General features: G+C 39.2%; 1 protein-coding gene across 1 annotated transcript in view; it reads right to left on the reverse strand.

The window, feature by feature from the left end:
* GARNL3 (GTPase activating Rap/RanGAP domain like 3) overlaps positions 1–19693 on the reverse strand; it is a 212543-nt gene that overhangs the window by 133202 nt on the left and 59648 nt on the right. The window contains exons 5-10 of the mRNA XM_024201166.1: positions 16843–16942; positions 13131–13249; positions 5840–5904; positions 4219–4282; positions 3917–3943; positions 3443–3518 (exon numbers count right to left, since the gene is read on the reverse strand). Coding sequence (XP_024056934.1) covers positions 3443–3518; positions 3917–3943; positions 4219–4282; positions 5840–5904; positions 13131–13249; positions 16843–16942 — 451 coding nt within the window. The remainder of the gene's footprint in view (positions 1–3442; positions 3519–3916; positions 3944–4218; positions 4283–5839; positions 5905–13130; positions 13250–16842; positions 16943–19693) is intronic.

Genomic DNA, 19693 nt, shown 5'->3' on the forward strand with positions numbered 1-19693 from the left:
AATTATGGATGTTTTTATTTCAAATTTGGCTTGCAAACTTGAGTGTATAAATATATTAGACAATACCTGAAAACAGCACCAACACACCAGAAGCTGGCCAGAGCTTTAATCATACAAAACTCAATTTTTTTTTCAAGTGTAATTTTAAAGTATACAAAGCCCTCATTAAGAAGAAAGTCAAAACCCAAAAGTCTGGGGTTTTTTATTATTGTTAGCCAGGTGAAAATAAAAATTCACACAAACACAACTATTCAAAGAAATTATATTTAATGTGTAAGAAATCAAAAGCATTCTTTTGGGTATACAACAATCTCAAACTCTGGAAAAAAGAAAACCAACAATGGATACAGCCTCTTTCCAGTTGCCCAAAAGTTATTTTTCAAATATCTTTAGAATTATTGTAAAGAAAACCGGAGTTCTTGGAGATGTCCCTGCATATTCCTATTTATGGGATATTGCACCATCCTGTGGTGCGTTGCATTAGAACCCTTTGAACCTACCCTTCTAGCAGTGTAGCTATGACACTACTGCACCACTGCCCCTCTCCAGTTAAAGGTAAATAACCTTCATTTCTTCTTTCAGTGGCTCTGCATATTCCCACTTATGGGACAGATTGATAAAGAGTACTGAGACTAACATGGAGGTGGGAACATAGTCTTAATTGAATAAACACTGAAGCATCTCTTGCCAAACCCAGTATCAACTCTAGAAACCAAATTCAGAGTATAATGCTTGGTGAAGGTGTGTACCGAAGTCCAGGTTGTAGCTTTGTAGATCTCAACATCTGGCACCTGCCTCAAACAAGCGAAAGAAGCAGCCACAGCTCTAATGTAATGTGGTCAGATTGAATAGACTGTTTAATACACCAGGAAATAGTCTGAGAAGAAACCGTATGCCACATATTATTCTTGACATACATAACAAACAGTCTAGACATTTTACAAAAACTCTTAGTTCTGTCCAAATAATATGCAAGCGCCCTTTGGGCATCCAGTTGGTGGAGGACAGATTCTCCTTTATTAGAATGTAATTTAGGGGGGGAAATACCCACTACCTTAAGCAAGAACCAAGGATCAGGTAGAAGAATTACCTTGTCTCTATTAAAGGAAGTAAAAAGGTGAATCAGCCTTGACCCAAGTCAGCTCACTCACTCCCCTGGCTGATGTAATGGCAATAATGAAGACAGTTTTGAAAGGCAAATAATAAAATGAACACTCTGCCAAAGGCTCAAATGGAGGTTTTATCTATGTGGTCAAAACCAAATTATGGTCCCCAAAAGGGGCAGGATCTCTCACAGGAGGATACAAGTTTTATAAACCTTCCAGGAGCTTCTTTACTGGAAACATGAACAGTGATCTACCACCAACCAACGTATGATCCGTGGAGATGGCTGCCAAATGAACTTTTAACAATGAATTAGACAACACTTGATTTTTTAAGTACGTTAAGTATTCCAGAACACAAGGGATGGAAGACAGTAGGGGAATCAGACTTCCCATGCATCCATCCCTGAAATCTGTAGTTTCTACTGGATTGATTTTTAAAACTAACTAGTATGCCCTGCACGGATGACAAACATAAATGCTCAAGAATAGACAGAGTCAAATCCCAGTCACTCAAGCCATCAGGTACAGGGACTGCAGGTGCAGATAAAAGATCCTCCTCCTGGGACAGACTGAGGACAGAGGAAGACGCATGAATGAGATAAGCAAACCACTGTTGATGTTGCCACGCCGGGGCAACGAGTATCACCCATGCCCTGTCCTGACGTATCTTCCTTATTGCCTTCTGTATCAAGGGAAAGGCAAACACCAGACCCTTCCCCGCAGTGCAGAAGGAAAGCATCCAACAGGGACTGACTGTCCCGGCCCATTCTGGAACAGAAACAGTGGCATTTCCTGTTGGGTCGCGTCATGAGCAAGTCCACAACTGGCTGACCCCAGCTCAAAAATACAGTTTGAACTAGCTTATCCTTTAAGGACCACTCGTGCATCTGAGAGCCATCTCTGCTCAGGTGATCTGCAACTACATTGTTCTCAACTGCCAGATGTAGTGCCATGGGATGAATGTCATAGCAGATACACCAATCCCATAACTTGGTCACCTCCACACACAAGGGGGCGGAATGAGTTCTCCCATTTGTCAATATAATACATTACCAATGTATTGTCCGTCATTACGTCCACAACCTTCCCTTGCAGAATACAGAGGAATGATTTGAGAGTCAAAACCCAGTTCCAGTATGCTGATATGCAATGCTCTCTCCAGGGATGACCAGAGCCCTCAAACTGTCAAGTAATTCAGGTGAGCCCTGTTTGACCACCAGTCTGGACATACTATAAGGTGGTGAGGCACGATGATCATAACTGAAAGCTTTCCCAACTTGGGCTAGGGACCCAGGACATCCAGTGCTGAATGGGTCTCATTCTCAGCTCTGCAGAATCCATAGGTAGTGACTGCCATAAAACCCATAAGAAACCTTGCCCCTCTGTATAGAACAACTTCAAATCTTTAATATACTCTGTCTAATTCTTAGAAACCTGTAGTCTGGAAGAAAAACTCTCCCTTCTACAGAGTTTAATATGGCCCCTTTAAAGGGAATCCTTTGAGTAGGACAGAAAGAATCCTAGGTCTGAGAGAAGTTTGGTCATGGGGGCTACGTGGCTCATCAGATCCTCATGCACAGTTGCCTTTAGCAGCTAATCATCCAAGAAGGGGTAAATGAAAATACCCTCATTCCTTAAATGAGACACTACTGCAGAAAGACATTTTGTACATACTCTGGGTGCCAAGGAAAAGCTAAATGGGAGCACCTTGTACTGTAAATGGTGTCCAGCCATCACGAATCAGAGATACTTTAGATGATTTTGACAAATTGCGATATGAAAATGCGAAACTAACTCTTAGAAGAGAAGACTCTGCCTCTGAGGACATCAGAGGGTTTCACATCCACCCAGGCATGCGGTTAGGCAGAATGGAGGTGGGAGGGCACTTCGCCACCTTTGTAGCCTCACACTCAGTATGTGGGGTATGCTGAGGAAAGGGGTGGGGCCACAGGAGCCCCCTAGCTACACTGCTAGAAAAAAGGGTTCTACCAAAAGGTGGCACAATATTTCATAAGTAGGAATATACAGAGCTACTCAAAGTGCATTTGCAATATCACACCAGTGTCAAAACAGCAACTGTGAGAAGCAGACTTTTTAATCCTTTTATGCATAAATATAAAAATAATGCAATATTTTACTCTAACACAAAGGCCAGCTCAGACCCTGATATTGGATTAAGTTTGCAAGTCCTGCACACAGAAAAGACCCATCATTAGCATAGCACTAATAGCCATCTCTCTTCCCCATAGTCAATATACAGGGTCAATATGCAGTCCTGTTGTTTTTCCGTTCGGGCAGCCAAAAGTGTTCAATTACCAGATGAAAAGCTGACTCACCATTGCTGAACATTTCATCATCTGTAAGTTGACCATCTTTGGCATAAAGAACTCCAAACTTAAAATTTACGCAGCCCTGAGAAATAAAAACAGGGATATAGTGTGTTAATCAGGAAAGGTCAGCAAATGTACTTTTCTTATAATTTTTCCACTAAGGATTTGTATACAAGTCCTACTTATGGAAATATATAGCCCATATCCTTGTGTTACACAAATACCACTTTTATATTTTTCTCCACTAATTTATCTTTGGGTCATATGATGAAATCCTATTTATTTACTTAAATGTATTCACAATGGAACTTACAGACAATCTTCAGCTTTGCACGCTCCACAGTGCCTCACATTACAGTCCTTGTTACAAGAAATGACTGGTTTCTCAGTTATTACAAATAAAGGGGAACTTATTCTAAATGCAAAGCTAATATTCGCTGAATGGGTTTTGTGAGTTCAAAGTGATCAGTTTACACTTACCTCTTGCTCTTCAAGAACCAGTAAATCCTGTTTAAAAAAAAAAAAAAAAAAAAAAAAAGCCTGGTTAGCACCCTAACAAAGATCTAACCATCTTATTTCCACTTCTTTAAAAATCAAAGTTATTTTCCTTTTCAAGTGACACTTCAATACACTTCAAGCCACAATGTTTTTTGGCAATGTCACAGAACTGTAATCTGCACTATCATGTCCTGCCACTGTAACTGAGCAACAACTAGTATAATTTATTTCTATAAATAGTGTATTCTAAAACACAAGAGGGAAGAAAACAGTCTCTTTCTTACCTTTTGTATCTCAGGGTGAAGAATTTCCCTAGGGCTTTTTTCAAATTTGTCAAGATTCATGGCACTGAAATGCAATTAAAATAGATTTTGTAAGAGAGAAAGGATATTTTTCAATATTAGCCATTTAGTGATACACACCTGCACATAAAGAATTAACTGAATAGCCATTTTATCATATATGTTTGCATTCTAATGATCTCTTTCCCCAGTGACACTGACTACTGCATGGGCATTTAGAGAAAGAAATGAGTAAGATATTGCATTGCCAACACGTTTATCTTATTTTGTTTGCATATAAAGCTCTGGGCTAAGGAACATCATAGTTATCCTTTTAACATGACACAATAGTGAATTTTGTTTTGTAAACTTTTCCTACGCTTCCTAAAAAGTACCATAAGGGAAGTGAAAATCAAAACAAACGGGTGTATTATTAAGCTTGACATAAAACTACAACCTAAATATGCACAAGCAACACAGGAAAATAGAAAAATAGTCAACTGTATACATAAGAAACATGATAAAACTTTTGTATATGCAGAAAAATACAAAATATGACTTATTAAACAGACAAAAATATCTTGTCCTTATCTACAGCTTTGACTATATGTAATTTTATCCACCATCTCTCTCCTAGTCTTGTTTTACCCAACAGTTCAGGATTTCACGAAGTGGGAACTGAAGAATTCTTCAACAAAAAAACTTCAAAAACAAACTCAAACGAGAAACTACAGAGCTGGAATTAATTTGCAAACTGGACACCATCAAATTAGGCCTGAATAAAGACTGGGAGTGGATGGGTCACTACAAAAAGTAATTTTCTCTCCCTTGACATTCACCCCTTCTTGTCAACAGTTGAGAATAGGCCACTTCCACCTTAATTGAATTGGCCTCCTTAGCACTGACCCCCCACTTGGTAAAGCAACTCCCATCTTTTCATGTGCTATAATATATATTCTGCTTACTGTATTTTTCACCCCATGCATCTCATGAAGTGGGTTTTAGGCCATGAAAGCTTATGCCCAAATGAATTTGTTAGTCTCTAAGGTGCCACAAGGACTCCTCGTTGTTTTTGCTGATACAGACTAACATGGCTACCACTCTGAAATCATATACCAATGATATTCTAAATGTTAAAATTAACACTGTTAACTATTGCATTTCATGGATAGGAGGACAAAAGACTAGATGGAGGGCGGGGAGGCCCATGTAAGATGTATACATTACGATGAGTAAGACCTTTAACAACACATGGTCTGTCCACAAGCAAGCCCAAGATCACTTCCTCTCAAGCACCAATTAGTTAGTTCCAGTTAGTGCCAAATTTCTAACTTGAAGATATTCTCCCCTCTCCCCACTCTGCCCCCCCAAAAAGGTGCTTAGAGTTGTATTTCTCCATTGCCGTAGAGGTTTCACGAGGCTATTACTTGGCATTCTACAGCACCTGGACTGGAGGCATCTTGCATATATGTGCTTTCCTTAAGAACTGTATTCTTTGTTTCACTGTTTTCTACAGCCATAATGGAAAAGAAAATATGAACAGAAATAAAGCTTCTGCATGACAGAAAAGGAAAATAAGGCACAGACAAATACATTTAATGATAACTCATTTGTGAACATTTACCTTAAAATAGATTTCACTGATAATGTTTTCGTGGGACTGTAAGGGAGGCATATTTTCTGAGTACCCTATAAAGGAAAAATACTAGAAGAAGTTAAATCAAACGCTGAAAACTAAACCAAACTAAAAACCAGGATCCCATCCTCAATGGTATCTAAATATATTTGTTAATTACCTGGAAAAGGGGAGGAAGAGAGTGATGTGACAAAACATGTAGAGGATGCAACATTATTTAGGCTAATCTAAAGTATAATGGAATGTAAGGAACTGCAGGGGGAATTAACAATGTTAGATGACTTAACAGCACGAGCGCTGATGAAATTAAAATGTAGACAATTGCAAGACAGTGCCCATTGAGAGGAACACTTGAACTATGCATACATGTTAATGGGTTGTAAGTTATCTATAACTACTTAGGAAAAATTGTCACTGTGTATCACTATGGACTGCTAAATTGAATCTTCTCAATGTACAGTGGTAGTCAAAAAAAGCAAAACAAAATATTAAGCTTTATTATAATTATAATGCCATTTTATAAATTGATAGCATGCCCTTCACCTGGAATACTGTATTCAGTTTTGGCCACTCGTCTCAGAATTAAAGAAGTGTTGCAGATAAGGACAATGAAAATTATTAGTAGCATGGATAGATTTCCACAGGAGGAGAGACTAAAAAAAATTAAGGCTATTTAAGTTTAGAGAGCCCACATAAGAAGTAACGTCCTACAAGTATAAAAATATTAAATTGTACAGAGAAAGTAAGTCAGGTGCTCCTCTTTACAGTCTCATAATACAAGAATAAAGGGACAGCCAACAAAAATTAAGTCCAGTAAATGAACAAATAGAAGAAAATATTTTTACAAAATGCATTATTCAACTTTGGAACTCAATGCTACAAGATACTGCAGCAATAATCGCAGGGTTAAATAAAATATTATATATTTAGGTGGATAATAAAAATATTCTGTTATATTAGCTAGGATAAAAGTTCATAAGGTATATAAATCCTCATGCATCAGGACTTAATCTAATCACTAACTGTCTTGGGTTAGGAAAAAAGTAATAGCATGCCTATAGATGAAGTTAACTACCAGTTATGGAGACTCTTAAACCTTCCCATAAAGCATCTGATATTAGCCCCTGTGAAAGATAAGCTACCTGAGTACCTGAACACAAGGGTGGCTTAAGTAGGGCATAGGCACTACAGCCCTGTGTCTGGAACCTCTGCTCCCAGAGACAAGCGATTACAGCAGAATCTGAGCTCTCATTTTAAAAAGTTTCTAGTCCCCATGGTTGGGAAGAAAAACCTTAAACATGAACTGACTAACACACACAGTAACATCTCCTTGAGTTTGCAGAGAGCCTGAGACAATAGCTCTGAGAGGTTTGAACTACCTCATTCATCTCAATGGGATATTAATCCAAGACCTACTGCTCTGGGGAACTCCATCAACATCCAACCATCAGAAGACTGAGCATAGCAGGAGAGAAAAAATGCAATAGGCACCAGCCCATCCAGCTAATCATATACACCCTAAGTGCTGGGAAGTGCTGAGGATGGGTTGTCCTTGCTACCATCCTTGCCTATCTAGGGCTAGGATAAGGGCTGGGATCCCATGGACTGTCTATTTAAGTTGGGATCCCATGTTGCTGCTTATACCTCTCTGAGATGGGAAGGGACAGCTAATATTGCCACTCTAGGTGGGGAGTGGGGTCACAATGCAGAGGCAGTGCTCTGGGAGATGTTTGATTGTTAATTTCAGGATCCATCTCCTGAAATTCCTATAAAACAACTGTATGACAGAGTAGGAGACTGGTCTCCCTCTATATTTTGTCAATGGATCTGGTATCTTCAAATCTCTGGGAACTGTTTCTGGAAGTGCTAGAGGGGACTGAAATTGTACACTGTTCTGCAGATCTGGGGATGGCCAACAAGGGCCTCTCGACGGTGGCATCTTCCAGTCTGGCCAGTAATCCACAGCCAAATCCAATTCATAACATTATCCATAATAAGAATCCTCATGGACTGGTTGAGAGCCAGAGATTCTTCTAAGGACGTACAAACTGCTAGCACCTCCTGCTTGTAATTGTCTACAGATTGCAGATCTGATTCCAGATCCAATCCAGAACACAGAGGCAACAGCAGTGGTCCTGGCACTGGAGAGACTGGTTTACTAGGAGAATCTGAGTTTTAGGAGGTTAAAGCAGAGGCCAGGCATGGTGCTCCTCTACCCTTCTTTTTTCTGACTCTGAAGGGGATTTCCTCGTTCTCAATTCTTCACTTCCTGCATCCAATTAAGGTGGAGGCATCAGATCCGAGTGACAGTTGTGAGCACAACGGTAACAGGAGATTGGGTAAGAAGACTGGAACCGACATGTAGATCTGGCACAACATTCATAATTTCTAATTGTGTTGCTGATGATAAATTCAGATCCTTCAATTTCTGGTTTGAATATGACAAACATAGGCTATGTCTACACTACCGCGGTAAGTCAACCTACACTATGCAACTCCAGCTACGTGAATAACGTAGCTGGAGTCAACGTACCTTAGGTCGAGTTACCGCAGGGTCTACACCACGGGAAAATCTCCCGTCGACTTACCTTACTCTTCTCGTCGGGGGTAGAGTACAGGGATCAACTGGAGATCAATCTGCAGTCGATTTGGCGGGTCTTTACTAGACCCGCTAAATCGACCTCCAATGAATCAATCTCAGAGCGTCTATCCCTGCTGGAGTGTAGACCTGCCCATAATTGAGTTTGTAATAATATTTGCTACTTCACTCGAGTGTTTTTTCACTCTGCTTGCAGAGTTTTTATGTGCTAAGTCTACTTGATTCTAAGATTTCCGGTTCTGAGGAGGTTCTTATTCATGGGTTAGCTATGCTCACACTGGCCGTTTCTACTGGGCTTTTTTTAGATTTCTCATCCATGGATTTAGGATCCTTTCTAGGTATCTTCTTATGGGTCAGAACCAAAGAGGATGGTGGAACTGATGATGTTATGCCAAGCCCACTCCCAGCAAGTGTATATTGGCTTCTTTGTGTATGCAATTGCCTACTCATTTCTTTAAGCAGCGTGTTGTTTGTTTTGGAGCTTTTCCGGAGGTGTGGCTTGTGCTTTTTAAAAAAAATTTCCCGCCAGAGAACATGATTGGCTCCCAGTTGCGCAATCTGCTAAATAAAAAGCTTTAAAGGGCTGCTTGTGGTTTATTTTTTCCTTTCACTTTCAGGTTTCTCCTGCGTGTGCTTGCGGGGCTACTGGCTGCCTCTCTCCACGTGGCTGGATGATAATTCCCCACAGATGTATCCAGAACCGAAGCTAGTCTGTGCATCTTCTTGAAATTGACTGTTGTGCTGGATTAAGCAGGCTTTAGCACTTCTTGAAGGAGTAAAGCCTGAAGCCTGTTTTGTCTCTGTCCTCACTCCTGGCTTTTTGATCTTCAGATCTGCCATCAGGATTTCTTCCAGAATGGAACCAATGCTTGAAGAAGTTATACTATCTAATACTAAAAATCTATTTTAATAAAACCTTATACTAAATAACTATAAACAATAGCTATATCTAAAGCCTAATAAAATAGCTATCTTGAAGAAAGATTTAGACCACAGGTTCAGTCTGGTTCCCAATCCACCACTGCTAGTGCTGGAAGAGACTGAGGCAGTCAGAGTGCCAAACCTTCGTTTGTAGCCTAGCCCCTAGGACAGGGGTCTCAAACTCAATTTACCTTAGGGCCAGTGCCAGTCCTCAAATCCTCCCAGAGGGCCAATAATGTCACTGAAGATGGTGTTCAGAAAAGAAAACGTTTATATTGTATTTTTTATTTTGAATTTCTTAGAAATAATAAAACTGTCATACAACTTTATACAATTCTTCACCTGCCAGAGAGATGTTAGTGTTTGCCAGACACCTGGCAATGCTTCAGTCCTGTCAGTTTGTTGATGTCTGGCCTCAGTAACTAGCAGTTGAAACCTTCAGGATTGCAGGAAGGTGTGCATCAGATAGTTGTGTTCAGTATTTTGACTTGTTTATATTCATTGTGGAAAAAAGTGACGCTGCCTCCATGGCTGACTCTGCCTGGCAACTAATGATGCTGCCTCCATGGCTGACTCTGCCCGACGACTAGTGATGGTATCTCCGTCCCTCTCACCCAGCCAATGGGAGCTGCGGGGGACAGTTCCTGCAGCAGACATTGCCGGCAGCGTGGCTGCATGTGTCTCTCCTCCGCAGGCCACAGTGGGAGGTTCTCGGGCCGCAGATGGCCCGCGGGCCGGGACTTTGAGACCCCTACCCTAGGGGGGTTTGAAGTTTCATGATGGTGAGGGAATGGGCAGACAAGGGCCTGAGAGTCCTCCAACAGGCACTGAGTAAGGTTCCATCTCAGCTACAAACTGTCAGTGCATCCTACAAAAGGCAATATGCAGAGATCACTTGAAGGAGAGCCATATGTTGTAAACATTTAAGAAGCTTTTACACACAATTCAGGAAAAAAAAGAGGGGGAGGAAATCAGAGAGCAGCTAACAGTAACTCTGAAAGAAAAATATCAGCCCTCTAAACTGTGGGCCACACTGTACCTATTAGTACTGGCCCACTCTGGGAGTGGAATGGAGCTGCAGTGCCTTAGGAAGAACTCTGGGAAGCACAATTCAGCTTGGTGCTCCTAGGAATATATGTTCTCCAAGGAATTTAAATAAGTTCCATAGACTGTGTGAAGGGGAATGGGGCCATGGCCCCACCTTTTCTGTGTCCCCCTTTGGAAAGGAGGCAGTACCAGGGAGCATATATTTTGCTGTTGCAATGCATGTTATTTTGACCTTTCAAAAGCATGTCTATTCTTTGTAGTAGGGTCAAGAGCATAATGGATCACATTATGATGCTGGGACACTACATGGTTATGCCAGGGAGACAATAAGGAGAAGGCGCCTCCCTTCCACTTACATCTCCTATACAGGGGGACAAACAACAATCTAGCCGGTTATGTTCCCAGCCCTATCACAAAGAAAGTAAAGACATTTTTTAGAATCACAAAACACAATACAACAGCAAAATATTTTACAGAAAAATAAAGACCGAAGAACAACATGTCTCAGTTTTCGTCCTGGTGCTGGAAGAAAATATTCCATTGACATAAAGCCATTTAGTAGGTTTCTGTAAAGCTATTTAAAGTGGACTTAATAGACTCCCAGAGACATCTTTGCTGACCTTACACTTTAATTTTGATTCTGCATAAAACCACTGATATTCTTTTGACTTGTAAAATGGCATGAGGTTTATTATTTACTTTATCTCAATAGTTCCTGAACACACGGTGGAGTTTTACAGTCATTTACTAACCCACAGAAGGAAATCCTACAAGGCTGACACCTAGACCACATCAGTTCTGTGCTGTAGAACTCTAACTATTGCATACCTGCTCCTGAAAATTTAGAAGAGTTGATCAAATGGTTGCTGAATGGCAAATGTTCCCACAGTCCTTATTTTGAGTACATATTCAGTCATTTTATGTAGTGGATGTCATATGGTATCACACAGTAGGTGGGTACAGCAAGGGCATAATCTTGTTTCAAACTCAGCCTGCGAGGTTACCAAAATTCATTAAAAAGTTACCACTAAAATTGTTATTTGGAAGACTATTTCTGTGAGTAAAGGTTTTATTGGCTAATGATCACATCACTAAAGAACCATATCAGATAAATAACAAAAGAAAAACCAAGGAAACTCAAGAGTTTTTATTTATTTGCAGCTGATGTTCATATGTAGCACTTCTGATGACAAACACAGGACTATTAAGGCATCCAGTAGGATCAAACACTCACAAGCAAAACTATATAATCTGTACACTGTCCAGCTTTTCTCCTACATACAGTGGGTGCATTAAAAAGTTAATTCCAGTTTTAATTATATTTCCTATATTTAGAATGGATAATACCACTAAAACCAGTAATATCTTGAGAACTGGAATGAACTTAAATGTGCCCACTGTACTGATTCAGCAGCCATAAATTGCTAATCATTTGGACTAGTGTATTTTGAAGTAACTGACACTTCCATCTGTCATCATATTTTTACTGTACAATGGGGGAGTCTAAAGTGCAGAATGAAGAGAACATTCCCCCCTTATGTTATCTCAATTTTTTTTTATTTCCTTTTTGGTGGTTTTATTTTTAATTTTGTTTTTTGTAAAGACAGTCCACTCAAGAGCCAAGAAACATGGAACAAATCAATATGGATAGTGTGATTCCTAGGAAGCAAATACCACCAAGAATTGACCAAAATCTCTTCTGCAATACACGTGAGACAGGAAGTATGTATTTGGGTGATATTCTTTTGATGTACTCTCACTGCCTAGGAGTTGTATAAATCTGTCTAATTTTCCTGTTTGCTTTTTTAGTTTGCATAAATTATTTAAGTAGTTATGTGTTACGCCACTCTACCAATACTTCATATTTTACAATACCCTTTTCCCTTTAAACCACTTCTACTGCTTCTGCCCAGGTCACTCCCCTCCTTCACTGGCTTCACCTTGCCTTCTTGTCATCATCTATTTCAAGGCCCTTGACACTACATCCCTGCCTGTATCTCACCTCTCTTCTCCCACTCCCATCTGTCTGCTCTCCTAAGCCACCTTACTAACTAAACACTCTCTTTGTATCCTTCTTCTCTCATCTTTACTTCTCCTTTTATGTTATTCCATAGACATGGATCTTTCTCTCTCTCCTTGTGGCCACACATCCACCCTCTATGCATTTGTATATCTTCTTGAAATACAAGTTCTGTGAAGCTTTTCAATGATAATTCACTACAATGAATAATTAAAATATGCCCATTTGTGACTGAACTTCTATGCAAGTCATCCAACATATTGACAGTCCAAACTGTATGATCTCGCTAAATGCAGAATGGAAGGTCCTTGGAGTAGGGACCATTCCTTCTCCTATGTTTTATATAAAGCTATCTACACGGACAGTGCTCGGAAATAGTAAATACTTAAAAATAAGTGAGTTTTAATACCTAGTTAATGACCTTTAGGCGGTCAGCAGGGAATCCAAAGGTTTCCTGTAGGTGAAGGAAGCCAGGATGACAAAAAATTAGCATCTGGACACATGAACCCTACAGAAATTTGTTTGCATTCTCTTCTGGGCTTACTCATACCATATATGTACCTCCTGTGGTAACCACAGCACAGTAGCTATGGAAAAATGTTAAGAATTCAGTGGTACAACTGAGGGAAGGAAATGCCCTAAAAAACCATGGAGAGCAGGCAGGCAGGCAACAATTAGTATTTGTTCCTTACTGTTTTTTTCCAGAGAATTGAGCGGTATTGAGGGACACGTTGATTGTTTTGGTTGGAGAGCACGACAGACAGAAAAAAAGGGTTCTTCTCTGCATCTGTACCTATGTAATTCTGATGAACTGAAAAGGAAACATGAAAAGTGAAAAACAATTATACAAGGAAAAATCAATTGTTACAAAAGGAACTACATTGTTGGTAGGTTTCCAGCAGCATATTGCCAAAATCTCCTTACTCACTTTTCCCGCTGCTGAAACCCTTGTCCATGTACTGTGATCTCTTGCCTTGATTAAAATAACCTTCTCTTGTTCAATCTCTCTGCCACTCCTCCAGCTTCCACCACTCCACCACCCTCTGAATTCTTCTACTTATTGCATCTAGTTTGAGTTCCTCATTCTAGCAGGTCCTATAATCATCTCACAGTCACATTTTCCTCTGAACTCTCTCAAGCCCTACTAAACACTTTCCATTCCTTTTGCTTACTCTATCCTTTGTCCCTTTCTCTACTCTTGGTTTTGTTCTCTCTGTCATGCTGCTCACTACACCTGGAACAGTGTCCCTGATGTGGGTAGCAATTTCAGTGTGTATGCCCAGTCCCAGAGTACACACAGAAAGGTCATAGAATTCATAATTATGGTTCCAACAGCAACTATGCCTCAGTCACCTTACCACAATATTTACCACAATATTAAATATTATATATTATATATTTACAACTTGTTGAGCTTCCGTTTCTGTGGGAAACAACTTTAAAATTCCAATCTTTTGTACATTTAAAATCTCAGCTATAAATTGTTTTTGCATTTAATTACAGCAAGTTAAGGTTCCTACAGCATTAACTCAGATGTATTTTTGTTTTTCTATTCAAATGCGTATCTGTCATATTAATGTCATTATGTACATCATAATATACAGAGTATGTACAATATGACCATATTAACTGTGTTATAACCTTAATATTTTCAAGTTCCTGGCTTTTTGCAATTATAATTGTAAACTTAATGCTGCCTTGAAGCTTCCATTTAACATGTAATAACTGACGAAACATTAATAGTAGGCAGCTGGTGTTATGGACCCAAGATGCATCATACAAAGGAGATGTCCGCTTCAGTGGAAGTTTTAATGATTTTAAGGTCCAAAATGTTTGAGAAAAGGCTGAAAATTTAGCCTAGAGAAAAGAAGGCTGGGGTGTAGGTGTGTGTGACATGAGAACAGTCTTCAAATATGTAAAAGGTTGTTATCAGAGGATGGTGATCAATTATTCTCTATGTCCACTGAAGGTAGGACAAGAAGTAATTGTCCATCTGCAGCAAGGAAGATTTAGGTTAGATATTAGGAAACACTTTCTAACTATAAGGATAGTTAAGTACCAGACTAGGTTACCAAGGGATGTTGTGGAATCCTTGGTATTGGAGGTGTTTAAGAACAGGTTAGACAAACACCTGTCAGGGAAGGTCTAGGTATCCATAATACTGCCTCAGTGTGGGGGCATGGACTAGATGGCCTCTTGAGGTCCCTTCCATCCCTACATGTCTATGATTCTATCAATGAGATAACTAACATGAGTAAGGCCACCACAATTTTACCCTAAAATGTGCTAGACACCTACTGAAAATCTGTTCTATGAATAACAATAAATACACTTCTTTTTTTTTTTTTACCAATACTATTTGCAGAGAGCAAAGCTGACAAGCAGTCCTGTTTTTACTGTTGCTGAGTCCAAGAGGTTGATCCTCTGTGGAGATCTGATTTCACTATGCAGATACAACTCACCTGCCCTTTAAAACTTGGCTTTCTGGATTTATTACAGTACTGACAGATCATCTACCCTTTATATGTTTATATAAATAGTAACCATGATGCTTTCTTTTAGGAGAGGCCATGACAGCATTAGGTCAAGCCTTTTCTCTCCTCATTGTCTCTCCCCCAAACAGGCCAAACTGAGAATATGTCACTTGCAAAGCATGCTAATGAACTTGGAAGCTCAGCAGTTCCCAAATGTGATAACATGCAGTGCACAACTCCTGCTCTTTCCATTTCTAAAGTTTATAAATTGATATGCTACAGCCAACACCATTCTTTAATCAGCATTTCCATTGAGTAGTTTCAGTGCTGTGTGCGATTTCAAAAGTAAATATTCAGTTGATCCAACAGCTTCCAAAATACCTCCGAAATTTGGCTTAGGTTATTTTTAAGAACATGACTTAAAGGACCACTATCAATAGAGTCAAATGTTAAAGTTTCTATTTTTCTTGCATCTATTTGTAAAATGCAAGTAATTTTGAGAGATTTTTTCCAAGAAAATTTCTTATTTAAAAATATATTTTTCTAGCTATCCAGCACTAATAGGCAAATTCAAAACCACCTAGTATGCACAAGGAAGCAGCTATGAACATCCTGCAATAACTGACTGGTGTATACAGCCTAGCCCTAGTGAACATCCCTACAGTAACAAACCAGATTGTGCGTTTTATTTACTTGTTTGTATGTACTGAGGTAGTGCTTAGGAGCCCTTGTCATGGACATTGTGCTAAGCACTGTAGAAACACAAGCAACAGAAAGGTAAAAATGATTTTCAGAAATAGATGTTTACGGTTTCAGGCTGTGTATTAGAAAAAAAAATGAATAGAAGAAAGACTCTTGCAAACACATTAAGAAATCCTGACTCTGTCAACAACTTTAAAGGACTTAATGAAGAAAGCATGGAAATCAAAAACTTGCTGCAGATCCTCACTACCAAGAGCAATGGTTTAAATTTAGAAGAGGTAAGAGAAAATTTATTGAGGAATTGCAGCTTCAAGGGGAAGAGAGGGATTTTTTTTGTTTTGTTCTGTAAAGTTTATGTTTCAAGTCTCTCAAACTAGAGGATTCTGCCATCTCAGTTCTTTCCTATAAAATCTGTGAAGAAAAGCCATTTCCGCTGATTTCCCTTAAAATCTTTTGCAAATATGCCCTCTCACAAAATACTGCTACATTATAGGGAGCGACATAATTGCTATTTTTAGACTTACAAAGCCAAGTAGGGGCCTAAATGACTAACCTAGTGAGATCCTGGCAACTCAATGGGCCAGTTCTGGAAGATATTTTGTGAAAAAGAACAAGGACAATTGAGTAAGCCACTTCAGATATGATATAAACTAACCTGAACCTTCACTCAAGTCTTAACTGGGCCTAAACTTTTCCTGATGTGCAATTAACTTAGCCTTCAACAATTCACATACACTTCAAGTGTATTTCCTTATTTTGTCTGGGACAAGAAGTAGAAACAAAAATCCTCAAACAAAAAGTGTTCTGAAAACATTTTTATGTTATAGAAAAGTGAGGAGCACTAGAATTCTTGAAAGAATGTGACAAGACTTCTTGGGTTTGGAGCTTCTCTCTCATGTCAATGCTAGAAGTTTAGCTTCCAATGGACTGGCAGTAAAGTCCGCAGTGCAGTGAATGATTACAGCTTTAGTGACCGAATACTACCTTGTGCTTATCCTGGATTGTATTGTGCCCACAATAACATCAGAAGCTAAGCTCTTTGGGGCATGGAACCATCTGTCTGCCTCAGTCCATCTTCTATACAGCACTGCACACACTGAAGGTGCAATATTAATAATAAGAAATAAAGTCAATCCCATGCACTTTAACAATTGCAATTACTCAAATGTGAAAGGTATTTCTCATTTATTTAAAATCATGTTTAAGCCATTTACAAAAGTGTAATTACCTTTTCCTAGAAAATATTTGAAATACCATCTGGTGTGGTACTCTGGGTTTTCCAAGTGCACATCTGTTCTGCGCCATGTACCTGGGGTGAAATCTGCATTCTGAAGCAGAAACAGAATTGGGAAATTATTAGATTAAGCCTTTCCAAATGCAAAGGGTGGGGGAAGGGGGAATAATGCAGGAAAAAGTCAAGCAAAATTAGCTTAAGTGCACCTGAGGAGTTTGATCCTTATGCCCATTCTTCATTCAAAACCATGAAGCTGATTTGGAAATCTATTTTAATGCAACTGAAATAAAAATTTCTTACAGCTGGTTGAATATTGGATTGCTGAATAACTGGAATATTGGTACAGAGAGTCACAGACTGTTCAGGAAAGACAGACAGGGGAAAACAAGGAGGAGATGTTACATTGTAGATCAAGATTGTATACACTTGTTATGAAGGAGGTGACAGGCAGGCCAGTTAAAACTCTCTGGATGAAGACAAAAAATGGGGGCAACTTCACAGTAGGTGTCTACTATAGATCACCAAATCAGGAGGAGAAGGTGGATGAGGCATTTCTCGAACAAACAACAGAAATAACCAAAACACAAGACCTGGTAGTAGTGGGGTATTTTAGCTACCTAGATATCTGTTGAAAAAGTAATACAGCAAAACAAAGTGTCCAGTAAGTTCCTGGAATGTGTAAGGGATAACTCCTTGTTTCAGGAGTGGAGGAATTAATTGTGGAGGGGAAGTACTTTAGACTTGATTCTGACTGATTCTTGAATCTGAAGGTAGAAGGCAATTTGGGTGAAAGTGATCATGTAATGTTTCTAAGGAAAGAAAGAAGTGAGAGCAGCAGAATAAGAAAAATGGACTTAAAAAAGCAAATTTTAACAAATTCAGAACTAGTAGGTAAGGTCCCATGGAAAGAATATCTATGGGGAAAAGGAGTTCCAGAGAGCTGGCAGTTTCTCATAACAGCAAATTATCCCAATGCGAAGGAAAGGTAGGTAGACTAGTATGAGGCCAATACGGCTGCATCAGGAGCTCTTTAAAGACCAAAAAATCAAAAAGAAATATTATGAATAGCAGAAACATGGACAAATTGCTGGGAATGAGTACAAAAGAATAGCACAAGCATGTAGGCACAAAATCAGAAAAGCTAAAGCACAAAATGACTTATACCTAGCAAGTGACATAAAAAGCAACAAGAAGAGGTTATTTCAATACATTAGGAGCTAGAGAAAAAACATAAGTAAAGTGTAGGTCCACAACTTTGCAGGGAAGGAGAGCTAATAACGGATGACATCAGAAAAGCTGAGGTGTTTAATTCCTATTTTGCTTACATCTTCACTAAAAAGGCTAATTGTGATCAAATACCTAACCAGATTTAATATTAACAACAAGGGGGAAAGAACACAAGCTAGGATAGGTTAAAGAATAGTTAGATAATTTAGATGTATTCAAATTGGCAGGGCCAGACAAAATTCACCCAAGCATACTTAAGGAACTACATGAAGCAATCTTTGAGAATTTATGAAGGATGTGTGAGGTCCCAGTGGACTAGAGAAGGGGAAACATTGTACTTATCTTTAAAATGGGGAACAAAGAGAAAGTGGAGAATTACAGACCAGTCAGGGTAACTTCAATATCTAGAAAGATAATGGAACAAGTACACAGAGGATAATAGAATAGTGAATAATAGCCAGCATGGATTTGTCAAAAACAAATCATGCCAAACCAACTGAAATTCCTTTGTTGACAAGATTACTGGCCTAATGGATGAGGGGAAGCAACAGCTATGATTTATCGTGATTTTAAGAAGGCTTTTGATACATTCCCACATTGCATTCACAGAAGCAAACTAGGGAAATATGGTCTAGATGAAACTACTATTAAGTGGGTGCACAACTGGCTGAAAACACATACTCAAAGAGTAATCAATGGCTTGCTGTCAAACTGGGAGAACCTGTCTACTGGGGTCCTGCAGAGGTGTGTCCTGTGTCCGGTACTATTCAATATTTTCGTTAATGACTTGGATAATGGGATGGAGAGTATGTTTATAAAATTTGTGGATGACACCAAGCTAGGAGTGGTTGCAAGTATTTTGGAGGACAAGATCAGAATTCAAATTGACCTTGACAAACTGGAGAATTGGTCTGAAATCAGCAAGATGAAATTCGATAAAGACAAGTGCCAAGTACTACATTTAAGAAGGAAAAATCAAATGCACAACTACAACATGGGGAGTAACTGGCTAGGCGGTAATACTGCAGAAGAGGATCTGGGGGTATAGAGGATCACTTACTGAATATGACCCAACGTGATGCAAAAAAGGCTAATATGCTGGGGTGGAACAACAGGAGTGTCATATCTAAAACACTGGAGGTGATTCATTGCTTCACTCTACTCAGCACTAGTGAGGCCTCAGCTGTGGCTGAGTAGCACTAGTAGGAGGAATACTGTGTGAGGAATACTGTGTCCAGTTTTGGACTCCACACTTTAAGAATGATACAGACAAATTGTAAAGAGTCCAAAGGGCAGCAACAAATATGACAAAAGGTTTAGAGAAACCTGACCTATGACAAAAGCTTAAAAAAAACAGATATGTTTAGTCTTGAGAAAAGACGACTGAAGGGGGAACCTGATAACAGTCTTCAAATATGATAAGAGCTGTTATAAAGAAAACAGTGATCAAATGTTCTTCATGTCCACTGAAGGTAGAACAAGAAATAATCGGCTTAATCTGCAGGAAGGGAGATTCTGGTCAAATATTAAGAAAAATTTTCTGAGTATAGGGATAATTAAGTACTAGAATAGGTTACCAAAGCAGGTGTAGAATCCCTGTAATTGGAGATTTTTTTAA

Source organism: Terrapene carolina, unplaced genomic scaffold, assembly GCF_002925995.2.
Source record: "Terrapene carolina triunguis isolate 2854851 unplaced genomic scaffold, T_m_triunguis-2.0 Scaffold238, whole genome shotgun sequence".
In the NCBI taxonomy this organism is placed as follows: Eukaryota; Metazoa; Chordata; order Testudines; family Emydidae; genus Terrapene; species Terrapene triunguis.